General features: G+C 46.8%; 1 protein-coding gene across 4 annotated transcripts; it reads left to right on the top strand.

Annotated features, from left to right (window-relative positions):
* The first annotated feature begins 1178 nt into the window (after window positions 1–1178).
* Window positions 1179–23885, top strand: LOC138772074 (E3 ubiquitin/ISG15 ligase TRIM25-like). 4 transcript variants are annotated; one of them, XM_069952179.1, is made up of 2 exons: window positions 1179–1318; window positions 20360–23885. In XM_069952179.1, the coding sequence occupies exon 2, from the start codon at window positions 20371–20373 to the stop codon at window positions 21778–21780; it is 1410 nt and encodes a 469-aa protein (XP_069808280.1). In that variant the 5' UTR covers window positions 1179–1318; window positions 20360–20370; the 3' UTR covers window positions 21781–23885. The 4 variants fall into 4 exon arrangements, with proteins under 4 accessions (XP_069808280.1, XP_069808279.1, XP_069808278.1 ...); XM_069952178.1 differs by lacking the exon at window positions 1179–1318 and adding an exon at window positions 12531–12594; XM_069952177.1 differs by lacking the exon at window positions 1179–1318 and adding an exon at window positions 12551–12612.
* Window positions 23886–24240: the final 355 nt, after the last annotated feature.

The following is a 24240-nucleotide window of genomic DNA, read 5'->3' as shown; positions in this document are numbered from 1 at the left end:
GTCACGTCTCGGGCCTGAGTCAGAGACTCGGAAGCGGCCGGGAACCGGGCACCGGAGCGTCATGATGCGGGACCCGCCGCTGGAACCGGGGAGGTGAGTGGACGTCTTTTCTTTCAGCCACCTCCTCCCCGGCTAGATCTAAAAATAGCCCCCACGCTGGATAACCCCTTTAATTAGTAACTATCATCTCTGGCAGGTGGCAGGATACACCAACAAAACCTTGCCATCAACACCAAGAAAAAAAAGAGATAGAGTACATTGTTATGATTTGGGCAGCCCTGGATAGACTACACTATTCCCACCTCACTGTCATTACTACCATTGGTGTGAACTTGGGTTTATGTTTGAGAATGTCTCTCTTCTATTATTTTTTCTTTTGTAAGCCCAGTACCAGGCGGCTGCTGTAAAGGCGCAAAATATCAGAGTTTGGAGGTGCCAAGCAATTGTTAAAGGACGTTAAGTGCCCTTCAGCCTGAGAAAGATGATATGGTCATTTTCCATAGAGTAGGAAGTACTGTGCAAAAAAAAAACAAAAAAAAAACGACCTGTAAAATTTACGTGTTATGTAACGTGTACAACTTCACCTTAGATACAATCCAGTCTATAGGACGGCGACATTCCACTCATGAGCTAAATTGTTTGCAAATTAGTTATGTAAATTGTACATTTGCCTATACAAAAGCCCCTAAGGTGTGTGTGCTTAGAGAAGGAAATATACAGCAACAAAACCCCTTGGATAGTAGCTCCCGGCCCTATGTTATATAACCTCTACATACAACACCATACATAGTAAAACCTATTTAGGCCGATCCCATGGGGCCGGAGAGTTGCTGATTCATCTAACACTCTCTAATAAAAAAAAATGATATGGGACTCTCCGGGAAGTCAGACACATAGGGGGAGATTTATCAAACATGGTGTAATGTGAAACTGGCTCAGTTGCCCCTAGCAACCAATCAGATTCCACTTTTTATTCCTCACAGACTCTTTGGAAAATGAAAGGTGGAATCTGATTGGTTGCTAGGGGCAACTGAGCCAGTTTCACATTACACCATGTTTGATAAATCTCCCCCATTGACTTCCCCTTTAAGAGTCGTTCAGCTTATTCATTTTAAATAGAAAAAGCTTTATCAGGGAAGACGACAAAGTGACGCACGTCCCGGCTCACAGGTTAATGCGTTCTGAGCCGTTCTGGAAGAATCCACTTGTTTTTGTGTGGTTGCGGTAATATTAGGTGGTTATCGGGAATCTTCTCCTTTGAAGTGTCTGCAGGCTGGAGGATTGCTTGGGAGGACCATCTGCTGTAGTTTTCCGCTAAGTAGGTCATAATAAGCAAATTATTTATTGTTTGCAAACACCTTTCTTTCTGAGTTATTTTCCTCCTTCCAGTCTGTTTGCCTCCTTAGCTTCTCGTGCAAACCTCCCGTTTTGTTTTAGTTCATCATTTTCACGGTTTCTGCTTGTTGTCAGTGAATAGAGTCATTTACTCTTTATATCCAAAAGCTGAAAACCTGCAGTCCTGTGATCGGGCTCACATATATTTGTACTGCTACATGACTTAAAGTGTCGCTGTCATTTTTTTGTGTGTGCAGAAATCAATAGTACAGGCGATTTTAAGAAACTTTGTAATTGGGTTTATTAGGCAAATATTCCATAGCATGAAACTGGTATTCAGAAGTCATAGAGGTCAGTGCTGACTTCAGAGGAGATAGCACGGTGATGTGGCTCTAAATTAACTCTTTGTTGTCCTGTTTTGGTGCCTCATCTCCCTCCACCCCTTCCCTCTCCATAGAAAACAATAAAGACAGGGGGAGAGCTTCAAACTGCTTTTTTATGATAAAAATGCATTTTAGGCTAATAAACCCAATTACAAAGTTTCTTAAAATCGCCTGTACTATTGATTTCTGCAAACATTTTTTTAATGACCTTTAAAAGGGTACTCTGGGATGGCAGGGGGTGGATGAAAACAATGACACCCACTTACCTCGCAGGTTCTAGCACTGAGGCCCCATATTATGTTGCTCTGGTCCCCATCTCAGATGTGATGCTGGCAGGCCCACTAAGCCTAAGCAGGGCTTAAGCGTCATGTCCTGTCCTGTCTCTACCCAGGGACCAGAGCAGCGTGATGCAGGCCCCAGCAATGGAGCTGGGGAAGTAAGTAAACGTCACTGTTTTCATCCGCCCCCACCCTGACTGTATCATCTGGAGTACCCCTTTAAAGAGCCAACCACTCTTGAGACATTTCCTTCTTGATGTCTACCCACAATGCCAGTGGTGAAGGTCCTCAGGGTGGGGATGCCATGCTATTGGCCAAGTTAGAATGTCCTCGCTTCAAAGTCCAAAATCTCAACATGCATATAGAAATATATATAAAGTTTATGGCTCAAACACATACTGACAGCCCTGATCAGCCACAAACTGAAAACGGTTCTCTGGCTACTGCGCATGGCCAGAAGCCATCATATCCTTTTAACATTGGTGACCGGGCTCTGAGCGACTACACAAGAGCAGGCAATGCATCACCTGAGCCGAACTCACACAATAAGGTTATTATCAGTGCAGCATACCCGCCACTATAGAGCATAAAATGTGGCTCAAGATGGAAGCAAGGATACCCATGGAGGACCCAGAGGGTCATAGTGGGAAACAAGACACATAGTTCAAATAAAGTATTTACTAAAGCTGCTCATACACATAAGATAGCTGCTAACTCAGTGCTATGTCTTCCCATACACATACATGCTTTGCTCAGCCATGTTTTCGCAATGGGAGGAGGAAAATAAACCCCTCCCCGAGGAGTTACAACTAGGATCGGATAGCTGAAATCCAACATGGATTCTTCCCTGAAAATAAGACACCCCAACTAGCCTACCAACTAGCCTAAAGTAAGGCATCCCCCCTCAAATAAGGCACCCCTACTCTAAAATAGGACACTCCTTGAAAGTAAGGCCGCCCGCTGCCACCCAGGATTCACACCCAGGCGCCACAAGCATACTGGTCCAAGGCCAACACGTTCTCCGCACATCCTGCCGCACACCGCCACATGCCTAAAGCACCCTGCTGGGTGGATGGTGATCACAGAATAGAGTCTATGGCACAGGCGGAGATGAAAGCGGGAGCAGCGGTGGAATCTGTGGGAACTTCTCAGCACGGATTCCTCAGGGTGAACCCACCCTTACTCTTTTACATACATCACTGACCAGGAGTGATTACTTACAGGCACTTTGAGGATCAGTGATTGGCTGGTTTACAAAGATATTAGCCCCTTGGGAGGGAAGCTGATGGCAGGAAGTAGCTTCTACTTTTGTAAAGACAGCCATATCTTCATTTTTGGCGTTACATGGGCAATTCTGTTCTTTACTTTGGAGCCGTTAGTCTTATCTATGGTTGTTGAGGAGCAGGGAAAGATTATTACAATGAATGATCATTCTTGGGGGCAACATTTATCGTCTATGGAGTTAAACTCTGAAGTGGTGATAGGACTCGATTAATTTTTTCCGCAATCATCCCTCCATTATCCCCACTTGGTATAACTGTCTCCAGAGTCGAGCCTGCCCCCCCCCTTGATTCATTGGATCTCTATGTCCTTGATTTGGCTTGGAGGATGGGGGGGTGGCGAGCGCAAGAAAAAGGAGAAGACGAGGGCATTATCACGTGAAGTCTGTAAATAAACAAATCCATCTCGGTGCAACTTAGTCTCGAAGTCTGGCGGCATAATTCACTGTCACTTCAGTAGATTACAAACTTCACTCAGAGTAAATGCAATAAAGGGAAGACGCGGAGAACGCGGCCGGGCAGGATTAGGGGACAGCACTGGCACTTAACAACTGCAATCCCGCCTCGGTAATGGAAGAATTCACGGTGCACACAGATGGGTCTTATTGAGTCAGCTCCGAGACGGTTTCATATGATATAGACGTATTCCAGGTGACATATGGGGGGGGGAGTAGACGTCTGGGATCGCACCAGGGATGGGATGTGACACCCGGGATAATAGGAGCAGCTGCTGCAGGCGTTTCGCCTTTTTAAGGTCGAATAGAGGATTTATTGGGCTGCGTGAGATTTATAAGGAGGCTCCAGGTTGGAAAGATGTCATCTCAAGGTCTTCTCCGGCAGGGGGTGGGGGAGGTTGTACTGAACAGTCTTATTTTTATTTTGTACATTCAGATGAATTTCCAGGATGGTATTATCACAGATGGTCAAGGTGAGACACAGGATTTATTGCACCAGGTAGTTATTTATATTGTCCCTAGAGTATTTAGTGTAGAGAAAAGAAGGCGTAAGACGTTCTTATAATGTACTTATCGATGATAGTGGACATAAGTGTTCAACGTCAATTGAGTTGCCTACGTGTTGGTGGGTTTCACAACTGTTCTAAGCCCAAATGAGCTTCAAAATAGTGCCGCCACCTTGAGGGCTTTGCAAGAATTCTTCTGTTGTGTAGGTTTTACCCTTGTTTCACTAACATGCCGGCTTCACAAGTGTCTCTGAAATGTCCCAGAGCAGCTGTGCCATTGCTGTTCTGCATGCTTATGTAGGTTGGTACTTACAAGTATGTCTTCTGGGCTGAAGGTGTAGTTTTGTACTCCCACCACTAGATGTCTCTTACTATTACTAGGCACAGCTGAAGGAAAAATGTTAATGGGTTAAATGTATACAGTGGCGTAGCTTCCATAGAGGCAGGGAAGGCGGTTGCTATGGGGCCCTTGGAGGGAGGGGGCCCTGCACAGGGAAGATAAGAGCCTCTTGTGTCTTTTTGCTTAACACCTTATGTACTGCAGTGTGTAAGTGACCCAGTGTTCTCTTACATGCTGCAGCACAAAAAAGGGTTAACAATTAGCTCTCTGCCTCACTGCTCTGATAACCTCTGACCTCTGTTCTCTGAGCTCCTGCAGAGGTCAGGGGTTATCAGTGCAGGAGTAGAAGGAGAGCTAATTGTCTTCTGTATTAACCCTTTGTTTGTGTTGCAGCATGTAAGAGAACACTGGGTCACTTACACACTGCAGTAAATAAGGGGTTAAGCAAAAGGTAGTCTGCTCCTGCACCTATGTATATAACCATGAGGCTCCTAATAGGCTGTTATAGTTACATACAGTGGATGACAGAACAAGCAGACATTGGCTTTCTCCTCTGCCAGTCACTGTTGTGGCTGCACGCAGGATTCTGCCTCTGACCACAAGAGATTTATTTTTTGGCCACATCACTGAATATATTAGTGTGTAGGGGAGGGGCCCCATACAGTTTTTTGCTATGAGGCTCCATATCTCAAGTGTACCTGCGAGGAAGCAGTGAATTAAAGTATGCTAAGTACCTGAAAGGGGAACTTTCAGCAGGTTAGACAAATCTACTGCGCACAGGGAGCGGAGGATGAAGGTATGTACATTTCTGTGTAGTTTTAGTGTAATTCTTGGTCCAGTAAGGCCTCTTGGAACACTGCCCCCACCCCCAGAGTGCCAATCGGGTCCGCTCCACTGATTATCATTAGAAAGGACGGGCCTGCCAGGATAGATAGGCGCTCTGGGGGTTGGGCAGTGCTCCAAACTGCCTTACCAGACACGAGATTACATTAAAACTGCATGGGAACGGCGGAGAGGATGAACCACCTGCCCTTGCAAATACCAACCAGCACACCCCGGGTCATCACATCTTATAAAACTGTAGGCTTTGTTAGATTTACCCTTCAGAGAGGGGACAAGGTAATTTTAGTGCTTTCATTGCTGGTATTGAGCTCCTGAGAGTCCCCTCCATAGTACACAGATATTACTCATTCTGCATGTACAGTGGGGAGTTTACACTGGAGCCCTGTGGACATACATCAGTAGATACACAGATATTTACACAAGGGACAGCTTCCCTGAGCTTTATGTGTGGTGACAGATGAGAGGGAAGCCTTGATTTACCTTTTAGAACCAGTGTGGATCATCTGGAGCAGCTTGCAGGTATAAAGCCCAAGCTTTTTCTCTCTTTTTCACAGAGAATATGCTAAGCCGTGTACAGACACCTAGTGGCCATGACTTTTGTGCTGTTCTTCTGCCCTGAAATACACTCACCGGCCACTTTATTAGGTACACCATGCTAGTAACGGGTGGTCTTCTGCTGCTGTAGCCCATCTGCCTCAAAGTTGGACGTACTGTGCGTTCAGAGATGCTCTTCTGCCTACCTTGGTTGTAACGGTTGGCTATTTGAGTCACTGTTGCCTTTCTATCAGCTCGAACCAGTCTGCCCATTCTCCTCTGACCTCTGGCATCAACAAGGCATTTCCGCCCACAGAACTGCCGCTCACTGGATGTTTTTTCTTTTTGGACCATTCTCTGTAAACCCTAGAGATGGTTGTGCGTGAAAATCCCAGTAGATCAGCAGTTTCTGAAATACTCAGACCAGCCCTTCTGGCACCAACAACCATGCCACGTTCAAAGGCACTCAAATCACCTTTCTTCCCCATACTGATGCTCGGTTTGAACTGCAGGAGATTGTCTTGACCATGTCTACATGCCTAAATGCACTGAGTTGCCGCCATGTGATTGGCTGATTAGAAATTAAGTGGTAACGTGCAGTTGGATAGGTGTACCTAATAAAGTGGCCGGTGAGTGTAGACATACTGAGAATTTAAACTTGAATAATAACACTTCTATTAGCACTCAGGAGTTAGGAAAAGCTGGATGACACCCCCCTGGAGGAGCTCTATCATATCCAAACCTCAATTTGCTAAAATCACATTAAACAAACTATGTAAAATGTCTACTAAAGTTTCTGAACATATTTCCAAGAAAACCGAGAAAGGCGACTTCAAAGGTTTCACTCTGCGTTTCGTTTACTTCTCATGAAATCTGGGCTGTGTGAAACGTGACGTGCGCCACCTCGGCAGACAGATGTTTGCCCGTTCTTAATCAGCTGCAGTTCTTAAGGGAGCGTCGCTGAGTCTTCCGGGCCGCCTGTTTTCTTGTTTGTTTTCTTTCGCTTTATTATAACAACTTTTTGTTTGTTTGTTTGAATTTCCGAGGAGAGGAATACGGCTTCATTTCCCCCAGCACCTGGCTTACTTCATATAGACGAGGCATCCGATATCAATCACCCGAGTGAGAGGAGTCATATACGGCCGCCTCCGAGATGCAATTAGCGCAACGTTTAATTGGCTCAGATTAAAGGTAGCGGCTGGATTGTCTGCAGGACAGTCTGCCGCCCGCTAATGATTTCCAGGTAACGCGTTTTAGACAACTTTATGATTAAAGGGGTATTCTGGCTTTTCTGTCAAGCTTAATCACTGTATAATGCTCCTTCTCATTGAGGAGATGCAGCTGGTGTATGGAGGAAACATCACTAGTCATGCTTTAAAGGGGAACTCCAGGTAGAGGTAAAAATATCAACCTTCTGCAGAGGCATAAAGCATTACTTACCCATCTATTCCAGTTTGGAAACTACCAAAAATCCATTTGCTTTGGGGGGGTTTGTTCTGTATTGTGTGGCTGTACTTCCTGGTTGAGCAGTTGTACATAGTACTACAGGTTCCAGAATGCAATGCTTTCCCTCAGCAGTTCATCACAGTCCCCCATCCTGCCCAAAGCTGTTGCAGAACATCTAGGCTGTGTTCACACCATACAGCACGCAGTATTCTCTACCTGTAACACCACACAGCACACTGTATTCTCTACCTGTAACACCACACAGCACGCTGTATCCTCTACCTGTAACACCACACAGCACGCTGTATTATTTACCTGTAATACCACACAGCACGCTGTATCCTCTACCTGTAACACCACACAGCACGCTGTATCCTCTACCTGTAACACCACACAGCGCGCTGTATTCTCTACCTGTAACACCACACAGCACACAGTATTCTCTACCTGTAACACCACACAGCACGCTGTACTCTCTACCTGTAACACCACGCAGCACGCTGTATTCCCTACCTGTAACACCACACAATACGCTGTATTCTCTACCTGTAACACCACACAGCACACTGTATTCTCTACCTGTAACACCACACAGCACACTGTATTCTCTTCCTGTAACACCACACAGCACACTGTATTCTCTACCTGTAATACCACACAGCACACTGTATACTCTACCTGTAACACCACACAGCACGCTGTATTCTCTACCTGTAACACCACATAGCACGCTGTATTCTCTACCTGTAACACCACACAGCACGCTGTATTCTCTACCTGTAACACCACACAGCACGCTGTATTCTCTACCTGTAACACCACACAGCACACTGTATTCTCTACCTGTAACACCACACAGCACGCTGTATTCTCTACATGTAACACCACACAGTACGCTGTATTCTCTACCTGTAACACCACACAGCACTGTATTCTCTACCTGTAACACCACACAGCACACAGTATTCTCTACATGTAACACCACACAGCACACTGTATTCTCTACCTGTAACACCACACAGCACGCTGTATTCTCTACCTGTAACACCACACAGCACGCTGTATCCTCTACCTGTAACACCACACAGCACACTGTATTCTCTACCTGTAACACCACACAGCACACTGTATTCTCTACCTGTAACACCACACAGCACACTGTATTTTTTACCTGTAACACCACACAGCTCGCTGTATTCTCTACCTGTAACACCACACAGCACACTGTATTCTCTACCTGTAACACCACACAGCACACTGTATTCTCTACCTGTAACACCACACAGCACGCTGTATTCTCTACCTGTAACATCACACAGCACACTGTATTCTCTACCTGTAATACCACACAGCACACTGTATTCTCTACCTGTAACACCGCACAGCACGCTGTATTCTCTACCTGTAACACCACACAGCACGCTGTATTCTCTACCTGTAACACCGCACAGCACGCTGTATTCTCTACCTGTAACACTACACAGCACACTGTATTGTATACCTGTAACACCACACAGCATGCTGTATTCTCTACCTGTAACACCACACAGCACACTGTATTCTCTACCTGTAACACCACACAGCACGCTGTATTCTCTACCTGTAACACCACACAGCACGCTGTATTCTCTACCTGTAACACCACACAGCACACTGTATTGTATACCTGTAACACCACACAGCACACTGTATTCTCTACCTGTAACACCACACAGCACACTGTATTCTCTACCTGTAACACCGCACAGCACATTGTATTGTATACCTGTAACACCGCACAGCACATTGTATTCTACACCTGTAACACCACACAGTACGATGTATTCTCTTTAATCAGCTACCAGTGTGGCAGAACCGCACAGATATGGTAATATATTGTATAGACACATCTATATAACTTTTAATGTACTTTAAAAAAGAAAAGTTTTTCTTATGTAGAGTTCCCCTTTAAGGCTCTTCAATGGGGCAATGTTCCTCAATCTGTGTCCCTCCAGCCATCGCAAAACTACAACTCCCATCATGCCCTGACTGTCATGGGCTGCGCTGATACATTGAAACAAACCACCAGGAGCAGAAGGAGTATTGTCATGTTTAGGCCTTGTATAGACTGGACACAATCCTGAGATCCTGATGAAGGGTTATCAATCCGTAGAGGTCACGTCAGGTCAGGAAGTAGATTCCGTAGCTGGAGAGTTTCCTCTGGAGCGGAATGTAAGAACGTTGTCGGTGTGTATGGAGCTGTGCCATATGGAGGCCGCCATTTCTGTATATAGGGGAGATCTGGCTGGTTCTGTATATGGGGGAGAGCTGGCTGGTTCCTTATATTGGGGAAGTGGGGGGGGCTCTGACTGGTTCTGTATATGCGGGGAAGTCTATGGCTGGTTCTGTATGGGATGACTCCGGCTGGTTTTGTATATGGGGGGTCTCTGGCTGGTTGTGTATATGGGAGGTCTCTGGTTGGCTCTGTATAGGCGGACGCTGGCTGGTTCTATATATAGAACAGGGGTCTCTGGTTCTGTATATGGCTGGTTCTGTGTGTGTGGGGGGGGGAGAGACTCTGGCTGTTTGTGTATATGGGGGGACTTTGGCTGTTTGTGTATATTGGGGGGTCTCTGGCTGGTTCTGTGTGGGGGAGGGGTCCCTATCTGGTTGTGTATATGGGGGGACTTTGGCTGTTTGTGTATATTGGGGGTCTCTGGCTGGTTCTGTGTGGGGGAGGGGTCCCTATCTGGTTGTGTATATGGGGGGGGGGTTGGGGGGCTATGGCTGGTTGTGTATACGGGAGGTCTCTGGTTGGCTCTGTACAGGGGGACGCTGGCTGGTTCTATATATGGGACGGGGGTCTCTGGTTCTGTATATGTGTGTGTGGGGGGGGGGACTCTGGCTCTTTGTGTATAGGGGGGGGGGGCTCTGGCTGGTTCTGTATGAGGGAGGGGTCCCTATCTGGTTGTGCATATGGGGGGGGGCTATGGTTGGTTGTGTATATGGGGGGGGCTCTGCCTGGTTGTATATATGGGGGGTCTCTGGTTGTGTATAAGGAGGAGGGGTCCCTATCTGGTTGTGCATATGGGGGGGCTATGGCTGGTTGTGTATATGGGGGGGCTCTGCCTGGTTGTATATATGGGGGGTCTCTGGTTGTGTATAAGGAGGAGGGGTCCCTATCTGGTTGTGTATATGGGGAGGGGGGTTGGGGGACTCCCTCTTTGTGTATATGAGGGGAATCTGCCTGGTTGTGTATATGGGGGGACTCTGCCTGGTTCTGTAAGGGGTAGGGGTCCCTATCAGGTAGTGTATAGGGGGGGGCTATGGCTGGTTGTGTATATGGGGGGGTCTCTGGCTGGTTCTGTAAGGGGTAGGGGTCCCTATCAGGTAGTGTATAGGAGGGGGGGGGTCTCTGGCTGGTTCTGTGTGGGGGAGGGGTCCCTATCTGGTTGTGTATATGGGGGGACTTTGGCTGTTTGTGTATATTGGGGGGTCTCTGGCTGGTTCTGTGTGGGGGAGGGGTCCCTATCTGGTTGTGTATATGGGGGGACTTTGGCTGTTTGTGTATATTGGGGGGTCTCTGGCTGGTTCTGTGTGGGGGAGGGGTCCCTATCTGGTTGTGTATATGGGGGGGTTGGGGGGCTATGGCTGGTTGTGTATACGGGAGGTCTCTGGTTGGCTCTGTACAGGGGGACGCTGGCTGGTTCTATATATGGGACGGGGGTCTCTGGTTCTGTATATGTGTGTGTGTGTGTGTGTGTGTGTGGGGACTCTGGCTCTTTGTGTATAGGGGGGGGCTCTGGCTGGTTCTGTATGAGGGAGGGGTCCCTATCTGGTTGTGCATATGGGGGGGCTATGGTTGTTTGTGTATATGGAGGGGCTCTGCCTGGTTGTATATATGGGGGGACTCTGGTTGTGTATAAGGAGGAGGGGTCCCTATCTGGTTGTGCATATGGGGGGGGGCTATGGCTGGTTGTGTATATGGGGGGGCTCTGCCTGGTTGTATATATGGGGGGTCTCTGTGTATAAGGAGGAGGGGTCCCTATCTGGTTGTGTATATGGGGAGGGGGGTTGGGGGACTCCTTCTTTGTGTATATGAGGGGAATCTGCCTGGTTGTGTATATGGGGGGAATCTGCCTGGTTGTGTATATGGGGGGACTCTGCCTGGTTGTGTATATGGGGGGACTCTGCCTGGTTGTGTATATGGGGGGACTCTGCCTGGTTCTGTAAGGGGTAGGGGTTAGGGTTAGGGTGGGGGGGGAGAGACTCTGGCTGTTTGTGTATATGGGGGGGCTATGGCTGGTTGTATATATGGGGGGTCTCTGTGTATAAGGAGGAGGGGTCCCTATCTGGTTGTGTATATGGGGAGGGGGGTTGGGGGACTCCCTCTTTGTGTATATGAGGGGAATCTGCCTGGTTGTGTATATGGGGGGACTCTGCCTGGTTCTGTAAGGGGTAGGGGTCCCTATCAGGTAGTGTATAAGGGGGGTGGGGTTATGGCTGGTTGTGTATATGGGGGGATCTCTGGCTGGTTCTGTAAGGGGTAGGGGTCCCTATCAGGTAGTGTATAAGGGGGGTGGGGTTATGGCTGGTTGTGTATATGGGGGGAATCTGCCTGGTTCTGTAAGGGGTAGGGGTCCCTATCAGGTAGTGTATAAGGGGGGTGGGGTTATGGCTGGTTGTGTATATGGGGGGGTCTCTGGCTGCTTCTGTAAGGGGTAGGGGTCCCTATCAGGTAGTGTATAAGGGGGGGCTATGGCTGGTTGTGTATATGGGGGGAATCTGGTTCTGTATATGGGGGAGGGCTGTGGCTAGTTGTGTGTATGAGGGTCTCTGGATGGGTATATACATTAAGGGGGGCTCTGGCTGATACATATATATTGGTGAGCTATTCAATGATTCTATACAGTGACGCCAGGAATTACATAACCACACAGGACGTATTATTGCTGGATATATAATCGCCGTATTTCCTTATGGAAGTTGTAGTTCCCCAGCAGGTGCACACAATACCGCAGCCGCCGTCTAGAACTACAACTCCCAGGCCTCGCGGAGGTGGCGACAGAAGTCATGTGACCAACCAAGAAGAGGCTGTCCAATCAGGAACCTCATACTGTCTCGGGAAACAAGCAGCCAATCAGACGCGTAGAGCAGTTGGCGCGGTTTGTGTGGGCGGTGTCTGGCGGCGTCAGTGCGCGCAGTGTGCTGTGAGGTGAGGCGGCTCTGTGAGGTAACGCGTTATATAGGGGGAGCTCATGTGTATAAGGCTCGGTTCACACCACCAGAGTGACCATGGATTAAGTGGCTTTGGATAGAAGGAATGGCCCAGCGGCGTTTTTTATTGCCATGACAGTGTGAACAGGGCTGAGGCCCGCCTCATACATAACTCTTTATCGCAGAGGAAACTGAGCGTGTGAATGAAGGTTTAGAAGTGCTCTGTCGTGTCCCTGACTTCTGCCTGTCGGCCTAGTGTCTCCCAGACTGAGATTAAAGGGGTTATGCAGAATTAGATAAACATTGCTGCTTTGTTCTAGAAACAGCGCCCCTCATAGTCTCAGGTTGTGTTTGGGTTTGCAGTTCAGTTCCTTTGAAGAGAGCTGCGCTGTGATACCACACACAACCTGAGACAGGGGTGGTGCTGTTTTTGTAAGAAAGTAGCTGTGTTGTTTTTACTAATCCCAACCATTAGGGCTTCTCCTGTATCCACAGACTAGGGGATGAGTATAGTCACAGGGCTAATAACCGCCAGGACCCCACAGTATTGGGAATGGAGATCCGGAGCCCCCGCTGGTAGTCACAGACGGTCTGAGTAACTATAATCTCTCTAATAAGTGGTGTTATTTTTCTACTTTGCAGGATATTGTGGGGAAAAACGTTAAAGGGGTACTCCAGACGAGAGGCTTTTTTTTTTTTTTTTTTTAGTATTGCCAGGGAGGGGGTGGATAAAGACAATGACACATACCTTCTCAGCTCCAGCATCTTCCTTCCCTCAGAGAGGGTTGGTGGTAGTAGGGCTGGGCGATAATGGCCTAAATCAATATCGCGGTTTATCGTACATGTAGCCGCGGTAACGATAAATTAAACGATAATTATGACACGCCCCCTTTAAAAGCCACACCCCTTTGAAAACCCCATTTTCCGATGGTAATACAAACGTGAATTTACTCCATAGAACAATGTGCAGCAAACTTCACAAGTAATACACAATGTTTTGGCACCTCCTACACCATTTTCAAGTGGCATTTGAAAATGGTGTAGGAGACGCCAAAACATTGTATATTACTTGTGAAGTTTGCTGCACATTGTTCTATGGAGTAAATTCACGTTTTCACGTTTGTATTACCATCGGAGTATTTTTTACTAGCTGACTTGATCCAAGGTCTGGGATTCGTCTGCTGGCACCCACAGTTTGTTTATTGTGCTGCCTATATTTTTTGCTATATCTATCTTTATACTGTGGGGAGATTTATCAAACATGGTGTAAAGTGAAACTGGCTGTTGCCCCTAGCAACCAATCAGATTCCACCTTTCATTTTCCGGGGGCAAGTGTGTGTGTGTGTATATATATTATATATATATATATATATATATATATATATATATATATATATATACACACACACGTCCAAAATTAGGGTACCGGCACTCCAAATGAAGAATAAGTGTTTTATTTCAGCTCACAGGAACAAACTAGCCAAGGCTAGTTTGTTCCTGTGAGCTGAAATAAAACACTTATTCTTCATTTGGAGTGCCGGTACCCTAATTTTGGACGTGTATATTCTGCACTCGAGGATCCACAGTGCAGGGGTGGCACCCACTCTCCTTATTTACTGCCCGGGTGCCGTGGACTTTTGTTGTTTGTGTAGGAGATAGGAGATAGATAGGAGATAGATAGATAGATAGATAGATAGATAGGAGATAGATAGAGAGATAGATAGATAGATAGATAGATAGATAGATAGATAGATAGATAGATAGGAGATAGATAGATAGGAGATAGATAGATAGAAGATAGATAGATAGATAGGAGATAGATAGATAGATAGATAGAAGATAGATAGATAGAGAGATAGATAGATAGGAGATAGATAGATAGATAGGAGATAGATAGATAGATAGGAGATAGATAGATAGATAGATAGATAGGAGATAGATAGATAGGAGATAGATAGATAGGACTCCTATCTATCTGTCTATCTATCTCTTTCTACCCAATATCTGCCCCCAGTCACAAGCTGTTCTGGCCCCCCCCCCCCCCTCTCCCGCACATACACTTGGGGTCAGGTATAGGTCGGCACCTCCATGCTCCACCGGGCACCTCTCTCTCTCTCTCTCTCTCTCTCTCTCCTGCACAGCTACTTTGCATATCCTTTCTTCTCTCCTGCACAGGAATCCTCTGCCCCGTACCTCAGTGTTGTAGCACATATATCTGCCGGCAGCGTCACCGGCAGAGCGTCACACACGGCTGCTTCCAGCACTGCCAAAAGATAACGGGACGCCGAGGATTCCTGTGCGGGACAGAGTGCGGTGCCTGGTGGGGGGGGGATGTGCCGACCCATACCTGACCCCAGCAGCCACTTTATGTACGGGAGAGGGGAGGCAGGGCACACCGTGCAGCTTCCAGAGCCGCCCGGAAGCAGCGACAGCGCTGAGCACACAGCACGCCTGTGCGCAGCCTGTCACATCTCCAGTCTTCCTCCTCAGGAAGATTAAACGGAGTGGAGCAGAGCATGCGGCCGCCGGTGAGGAGGGAGGGGGGAAATACCGCAGATACCGTCCTGGCAGAGTTGAGGTCGGTTAACCGACGCCAGAGACGGTATCGGTATTTTTGCGGTATACCGCCCAGCCCTAGGTGGTAGTAATAAAAACACCTCCCGTCCGGAAGACCCCATTAAAGGGGTACTCCAGCGGGGGGGGGGGGCTATTTTGGGATCTGGCCGGGGAGGAGGTGGCTGAGAAAAAAGACGTCCACTCACCTCCCCGGATCCAGTGGCGGGTCTCGTATCGCAGCGCTCCGGTCCCCGATTCCCGGCCGCTTCCTGGTGTCGTGACGTCACTGAGCGGGCTTGAGACGTCACGTCTCGAGCCCGTATCAGACACCAGGAAGCTGCCGGGAACCGGGGAGGTGAGTGGACGTCTTTTCTCTCAGCCACCTCCTCCCCGGCCAGGATCCCAAAATAGCCCCCCCGCTGGAGTACCCCTTTAAAGAAACATGTCTGGGGTGCTGATAAAATAAATACTATTATACTACTCTACTATTACAGCTGCGGGGTAAGTGATTCAAAAACTATGCATCACCTCGACAACTTTTTTTGCCCCTACATAGAGCGTCATCAGGTTCAATCAAATTATGTGCGGGATTCTGTGCGGAGGTCAGGGTTCATCAGTGCATGAAGCATCGGTCTCCTGCTCTTTCACCATTTCTGTGTTGCAGCATGGAAGGGCCCTATTACACGGAACGATAATCGTCCCTATCCGTACGATTATCGCTACATGTAATAAACACAACTCACAGGCCAGAGCGGCCTGTCAGCTGAGACAGGAGCTGGAGCGTACGGGATACGGGGAGAAACTGCGCAAGAGGAGCCCTGCAGCATGGATAGGTAATGTATACAGTTTAAGCAAGGGCTGCAAGGTCATCTGTAACGATGTCCATGCAACCCTTGTTAAACAATTATCGGGCAGTGTTATAGGACCCTAAGTAAAGTTTGTGTCACATGCTGCAGCACGGAAAGAGTTAAAAGTAGCAAAACACTACCAGGGGTGGTCGGGCAAGTGGCGCATTACTCAGCCGCTAAGCTCCTAATAAGCCCTTATAGGTAAATACAGTACGCTCTCAGAAGTAAGGCTTCTTGACCTGCCAGGTTGGGTTCACATTGCGTTTTTGCAGTCCTTTTAACGTAATTGTTTTTTAATGGTTACTTTTAACGCACACAAGAACAGGGGAAAACATCTGTTTTGATTCATAATTTTTTAATAATAATAGAACTTAATGTAAAAACAGATCTAAACAGAAGCACACAATTGGATCCATTTTTACATAAAACTTATACATTAAATGGACTGCAAAAATGCTGTGTGCTGCCGGCAGCATTCTTCTTCCGGCCACTAGAAGCAGCTCCTCGGTGCAAGCTCCTCGGTGCAGGGGTGACAGAAGTGAAGTCGGGGGACTAGCCGGAAGCCAGGTGAGTATGTGTTGGTTTTTTTTTTCCCACAAAGTAAGTGATGGCTACAAAGGGGGAACTACCTACAGGGGAGAGTACTTACTGCTTGGGTGAGTGTGTGGGGGTCTCTTACAGAAGGATTGACGTGAGGTGGGTGGTTTACTGCAGGGAGAATTACTTACACAAAGGCAGCTTACTACACATACAAGGGGATAATCTTTATGGGGAATACAATTTACCTGGGGTGGGGGAAGGTAATTAACTAGTATTGACTATTGTCAAAGTCAAATATACAGTGTGACAAAATTGAAAACTTGGACAAAGTTGCTGGCAAACCTTGATATTTAAGCAAAATGAGAAAAAGACCAGGCACTCACCCATCAACGTGTCAGTTTCTTCTTTATTATCGATACAAAATCATAAAAACGCAGGGAGAGGGAGCATGGCAAAGAGGTCTCAGCGACGCACATTTCGTGTTACACAAACACTTCCTCTAGCTGATGATTGTCAACGTGCGTCGCTGAGACCTGTTTGCCATGCTCCCTCTCCCTGCGTTTTTATGATTTTGTATCGATAATAAAGAAGAAACTGACACGTTGATGGGTGAGTGCCTGGTCTTTTTCTCATTTTGCTTAAGTTGGATGAAACTATAATACCATTGAGCACCACACGGACGTGTTTTTTATGTGTCTATACACAGTGACTCTGCATGCAGGATCTGTAGTGCCGAGTTGTATCTATTAGACGGACAATTGGAGAAACCTTGATATTTATTGCAGTGTGCGAGAAGCATTTCTGGCACTTGCAGAGCGGCATGCAATGTTCCTGGCACTGTCAAAACAGGGCGTCATCCAGCTCTTCACTGTACGGTAAATTATATGGTAAATCCCTACAATGGTGCCCCATATAGAAATCAACTTCCCCCACTGGTGCACCATTTAGTGCCTCTCATATAGTGCCAGCCCCCACAATAGTGCCTCATATACGAGCCAGTCTCCACATTAGTGATTTAGTGTCCCAAATGGTAGCCAATCCCCTACTGCAAGAGTGGTCTAGACTTAACTTTCCTGGCTTCTCTGGCTGCAGGACGTCCCTTGCACAGGAAGTGTATATGATGAGGTTGCCATGCTTATATTAAGAAAGCGACGGCGTCGCGTCCTGGCACATATTCCACTTACTTTTTGTGCCAGGCTTGTTCTAGGCCGCAGGTCTGAAACTGTCTGCAGCCTAGAAGTTAGAACATTGTAATATTGATGTCACGATACTAGAGTTTTGAGTTCGATACCAATACCAACTTTTTTTTTTATTAATGCTCGATACCAATTCGATACTCAATAAATTATATTAAAAAAAAACACAGGAATAGAAATGCCCCCCCAACCCCACCCCGGCCAGGTCAGTATGAACCAAGTTTAGTTCCTTTAATTTTATTGCTTTAAAAATAAAGTTTTCATTATTTCAAATAAATGTGCTTAAAAAATTGCCCTACTCTAACTCCTAAAACTTTGTTATCTTTTAGGCTATATGGCTGTGATTTTTTGTGGCATGATCTGTAGTTTTATTCAGTAGCATGTTTTTATGTGGTACTGAATTTGGTAGGTTTTTGGGCTTGCTCTGTTTACCGTGCGTGATCAGGAAGGTGATAATTTTATAGTAAGGACAGTAACACTCCACCTATCTGGGGACAATGGGGTTTGTGGTCATGTAACACACATTTCAACTATCAGGGGGATGATGGGGATTGCAGTCATGTAATACACTTCAGCTATTTGGGGATGGTGGGAGTTGTAGTCATGTAACACTTCAGCTATCAGGGGGATGATGGGGATTGTAGTAATGTAACACACACTTCAGCTATTAGGGGGATGATGGGTTCTCTGGTCATGTAACACTTCAGCTATCAGGGGGATGATGGGGTATCTAGTCATGTAACACTTCAGCTATCGGGGATGATGGGGATTGTAGTAATGTAACACACACTTCAGCTATCAGGGGGATGATGGGGTCTCTAGTCATGTAACACTTCAGCTATCAGGGGGATGATGGGGATTGTAGTAATGTAACACACACTTCAGCTATCAGGGGGATGATGGGGTCTCTAGTCATGTAACACTTCAGCTATCAAGGGGATTATGGGAACTGTAGTCATGTAACACTTCAGCTATCAGGGGGATGATGGGGTCTCTAGTCATGTAACACTTCAGCTATCAGAGGGATGATGGAGATTGTAGTAATGTAACACACACTTCAGCTATCGGGGATGATGGGGTCTCTAGTCATGTAACACTTCAGCTATCAGGGGGATGATGGGGTCTCTAGTCATGTAACACTTCAGCTATCAGGGGGATGATGGGAACTGTAGTCTTGTAACGCACACTTCAGCTATCAGGGGGATGATGGGGATTGCAGTCATGTAATACACTTCTGCTATTGGGATGGTGGGGGTTGTAGTCATGTAACGCCAGCTATTTGGGGATAATGGGGGTTGTAGTCATGTAACACACTTCAGCTATCAGGGGGATGATGGGGGTTATAGTCATGTAACACTAGCTATCAGGTGGATGATGGGGACTGTAGTCATGTAATACACACTTCAGTTATTGGGATGATTAGGGTTGTAGTTGCACTTTTACTGCTGTCCAGGCATGGTGACCTGGATTTGGGCGGCAGGGTAATTTGAAGGTTACAGCCCCCTCCCCCCGTCAGAGAAAGGTCGCCCTCCTGTTCATCCCCCACTGATGTCTGCCCCGGGAGTAGGGATGGTCCGAACCCTCGGTAATGATTCCCGCTGTCTGCCCGCTCCGTGGAACGGGAGGACCGCCTGGAGAACTGGGATATAGCCATAGCCTGTATCCCAGTTTTCAGGGCGTTACTCTCGCTGGATCCGCCCGCTCCGTGGGAACCTGCTGCCGAGCGTTCGGGTTCATACGAACCCGAACCTCGGCAGGTTCAGACCATCCCTGCCCGGGAGTTATCTGAGGGCCCCCGGCCTGCTGCTCCTCCACATAATCCTGCCGCCCCCACCTCACAGTGCAGCCAGATGTAGTGGCCGCATCTCCTCCTCAACTCCAGCCTTCTCCTCTGACCTCCTCTCGTGGACCTCCGCTCTCCCTCTTCAGCCTCCTCATCTCCCCACCTCCAGCCTTCTCCTCCGTCCTCCTCTCCTGGGCCAGCTCTAGGGAATCAATAGATGGTTTTACTCAATGGGCCAAAATTTTTTTGACATGTCTGTACTAGGGGCACTACCTACATTGTGTATAGGAATAAAATGAAGATTAAAAAGGAATTCCCATAAAAAATAAGGGAGGGCAGGGGGGGTGCGTGAACACAATAAAATAAGGTATATTTACCTGTCCCTGTGCCTCCATTTTGTGGCTTGAAGTAATTTTTGGGCGACTTCTCCATACGTCACGGCTCCTGCTGCTGGACCGTCATAGCCCTGCTGATGGAGTGCCCCTTCAGCCAGTCATTGACTGCATTGAGTACACAAGGGGAGACATGGCCTCTATGCTGCCACCAATGGTGTGTTAGGGTCTGGGTCTGTGAACTCCAGTAGTTTCCGGCAGAAACATAATCACATGATCATCAGAGCGGGAAGCAGGAAGCCTTATGGTTGTGTATAGGGAGGATCAGTAGTACACTAGCAGTGTCTTCTCCCTTTTCCTCCTAGCTGTCTCTCCCAGGGGCCTTTCAGGAACGTCTCTGGAGATTAATTGTGGAGAGATCGGGCTCAGCAGCCTTTACGTTAATATTTTCTGATGTTGCTAATCTTTATTCATTCTTTTATTGATTTTACTTATATTTTCTTTGTAGAGACTTCAGTCATGTCATTTTCTGACGTCATGGAGGAGCTGGAGTGCTCCATCTGCCTCGACACATTCAGAGACCCTGTAACACTGAGGTGCGGACACAGTTTCTGCAACCGATGTATCCGAGAAGTGCTGAAAAGCCAGAAAACCTCCAAAACTTACTTGTGTCCCACATGTAGGAAAAGATTTAAGTCACGACCATCTCCTCGTAGGAACACCACCTTGTGTAACATAGTAAAACGCCTGAAATTTGACAAATCAGAGCAGCCCATGGACAACATCTTCTGCACGCATTGTGTAGAGACGCCAGTGCCTGCTGCTAAATCCTGCCTCCTGTGTAAGACTTTTCTGTGCGATAGTCACCTCCTCGCTCACAGCAAGTCACCGGAACATGTGCTCATTCCCCTATCGCAAAATATGAAAGAAATGCTGGAGAGGCTGACCTCAGAAAGAGAGGCCACTGTGAAGCACATCCAGAGTCTCCTGGTGCACAGGCAGGAAGTGCAAAACACTGCGGATAGTTACACCAAAGACACATACGTTTTGTTTCAAGAACTTCAAAGAAGTTTATTTTCCCTGGAGCAGCGTATCCTGAATGAGATCCTGAGGCAGAAGAAGCAAGTTTCCTTGTCAGTCGATAATCATATCAGACAGCTTGAGGTAAGAAAGGACAATCTGTCCATGCGAATCGCAGGCATGGAGGAGATCTGCAGTCCTCCAGAATTGGAGCCTGAGATCCAAGGCCGTGGTAATGGTGAGGGAACCAGTCATGAATGCCAGATAAGCGATGGGGGATTCCGTGTAGATCCTTTTGTTCCCATCCTCATTTCGGAGACCATACAGAGAGACCTACATGATATTATAACCAACATAAAACCTCTCTATGTAGGGACAGAGGCCGTAGATGTCTCACTCGATGCAAACACGGCCGGAAATAACATAGTTGTCTCCACAGACCAGAAAGCTACATATTGGTCTCGAGTAAAGCGGAAATTAAACAAAAGTCCACGGAGATTTCAAGCCTGCAACCAGGTGCTGAGTATCGAGAGGTTTCCTCCAGGGAGATATTACTGGGAAGTTGATACCTGTGACAGCCGGACATGGAGAATCGGGGTGATCTATCCGAGCATAGACAGGAGAAGTCCTAATGCCAGGGTAGGAGACAACAAGGAGTCCTGGTGCTTGTGTCGCTATAAGGACTCGTATTCAGTAAGACATGACAATAAGAAAACTACACTGTCTCAGAAGATTCTGGCCCTCAGACTTGGAGTTTATGTGGACAGCTGCGTCGGGGCACTGTCCTTCTATGAGCTTGGTGACCCCATTGAGGAGCTCTACACCTTTTCCGCCACCTTCTCTGAACCTCTCCATGTGGTATTGTGTTTAGGAGGGAAAGGCTGCTTAAGAATTAGGGAGACTCACTAACCCCCCTGGTTTACTAACATGGTAGATTTGGTAGTATAATAGGTACAGTAGACTTGTCTTCCTACAGATCTTGTTTATATGCTGCATGTAAGGGACAATGGGGGGATATGCAGACACCAGAGCAGTTTAGCTTTGGCTCAACATTAAGGGTATGTTCACATGTACGTTATCGGTTGTGTTTTTCATGATTGCAAGTTATTAGCTGAAATCTGCAGCATCAGATCTGCACTGGAATAAGTGTGGACGTACCCCAACAGCCTTTTATAGTTAGGTTCTGCATTTTTATGGTTGTTAACATAATGGTCAATGGGTTGTCGGGCAGCAAAGTCCAAATGTGATCTGTAGGTGGGGTGCCTTGTCTCAGTAGTTCATCTTCTCACTACCTTAAAGAAGCATTTCTCCCAAAATGTTTTATTTGCTCCATGGCTGCAGGCTGGCACATGTACTCACTCATGATGATCGCTTACCCATGGTGCGGCTTCATTCTAGTGCTATGGCGCCATTTGGATCCTGCTGACGCTGATGTCACAGCTCTTATGACCCAGAAGGCCAGAAATCAGGGTCTTTAATGCCTCTCTATGAGAGCACCTCATAAAGATGCATAGAAAATTCTGACTTCTCACCTCTGAAGATGCAGGATAGCCAGAAGAGAAGGTCACTTGGACGGCAGCATGATTTGAACGGCATTGTTCCAGAATGAAGCTGCGCCACCGAAAAGCATTTGGGGGGTTGCTTCTTTAAGGGCAATTCATGGATCAGTGTAAAGACTTTGTTTTACACCCATGTTACAGAAAATGTAAATTTACCGATACAGTTTTGGGGAAAGCCCTTCATCAGGCAGAACAATGACCGTGCTGTTCTGAACCGGCTTCTGAGAGCGCAATTACCGCATTTTTCAGCCTAATGAAGAGCTTTGCCCTAAACATTGCAGAATAGCACTGTATCGGCAGTTACAGATATAAGGTCTTCAGCGGGTGTGCAGTCTCTCCTGGTGCGTGAATTGACGTGCACAGACATAGATCTAAGTTTGAGTGTCAAACTTGTCAGAAAGTGACCTTTATTTAGTCACATTGTTGTTGGTAAACCTGGTTTCTGATCTTTTATTTATATATTTTTTTCTGTACTTTTCCATGTTGTTTTACTATTTTTGATAGAGAGTATTATGATGACCTCCATAGGCTGGAGGCAGATAACCGAGGTGAAGGGCACAGCTCACCCCCTAACCTATTTTGCATGTGTCACATGTCTGAACGCTCTCCCATAAGTTTGTTTTATGACTGAGGTGTGTTACAAGATGGCTGCCCAGAGCATACAGAAGAAATACACAAGCAGAAGAAAATGGATGAAAGTTCCAGTATGTGGTTTTAAAGGGGTATTCCTATCACAGACCTCTCCAGCAGGATATGTGGTTCCCACATCTAGAACTGAGTGAGCGTGCTCGAGTGTCTTCGTGAATATAGAGGATTGAGCACACGAGTGGCCACATACGTATGCAGCAGCCACGTCGCTAAGTTTGGGGGGTATCCCTGTTCTCGACACAGAGACTGGTCTTTGAGGTGGGACTGGGATCTATATTATGGCTTTTCCTGTCTGTAATGGGAATACCACTTGAAGTCACTCAGAGCAATAAAATGTTGTGTACAGTGAGCGCCACTTACTGGTGGTTGTGCGCTGCATGAAATATTTAATTTTCTTCTGATAGGGGTATGAATCTCAGTAATAGAGGAACAGAGCCCTGACCCCAATATAGATATAATAGGATATGGGACCTGTCCAGGTTTGGTTCTTCTCGTCTTTACCTTTTAGGCTCACTAAGAGCATTTCATAAACTGCCCAAGAACCCTTTTAGTACAAAGTTTTGTTGAACGAGGATGGGACTGCTGCCCCAAAGTAAAATGCTGCGTTGTTCAGTCTTGCAGTAAACGTTTGATGTTGCTGATTTATGTATGTTGGAAAGTGTTACCTGTATGTCATGCCTGGGGTGGGACACAGCAGTGTTTCTTAGTATTTTTTTCCAGTCGCTCTGTGTCCTTTTGTTTTGCCCCTCAGATTCTACGTTAATTTTAAAATACTGTAATAAAAGTTCCATCGTTCAGCCAGTCTGATTCCTGCTTTTTTTCTTTTTAAGAGCAGTTTTGATTAGTTATGTTGTTGTAATTATTGAGATTTGCTGTGTACATCCCTCTGTGCACTTTATATTGTGCTGCCATCTTGTAGTGCAAAACCTGGGAAGGGCATCACCAGTGAGTCTTATCCTGCCCCTGAGGGTATGTTCACACTTAGGAATAAGCCAGGAACTTCAAGCTGAAACTGCACTTAATTTTACATGTATTCTGTTAGAGAAATCCCATAGAAGTCATTGAGTAAATTTCCGCTTTCTGCCTGAATTCTGTGCCTATTCCACCAGAACTGAAGAAGAGGGAATTTGAAGCAGAAAATTTTCCTCTTCAATTCCTCACC

The sequence above is a fragment of the Dendropsophus ebraccatus genome, chromosome 14, assembly GCF_027789765.1.
Source record: "Dendropsophus ebraccatus isolate aDenEbr1 chromosome 14, aDenEbr1.pat, whole genome shotgun sequence".
NCBI classification, from domain to species: Eukaryota; Metazoa; Chordata; class Amphibia; order Anura; family Hylidae; genus Dendropsophus; species Dendropsophus ebraccatus.
The sequence above is the reverse complement of the archived record's forward strand: the minus strand, read 5'-3'. Positions and strand labels throughout refer to the sequence as shown.

Coding starts and splice junctions, on each gene's coding strand:
- LOC138772074 (XM_069952179.1), top strand. CDS start 20,371: ATGTCATTTTCTGACGTCATGGAGGAGCTGGAGTGCTCCATCTGCCTC.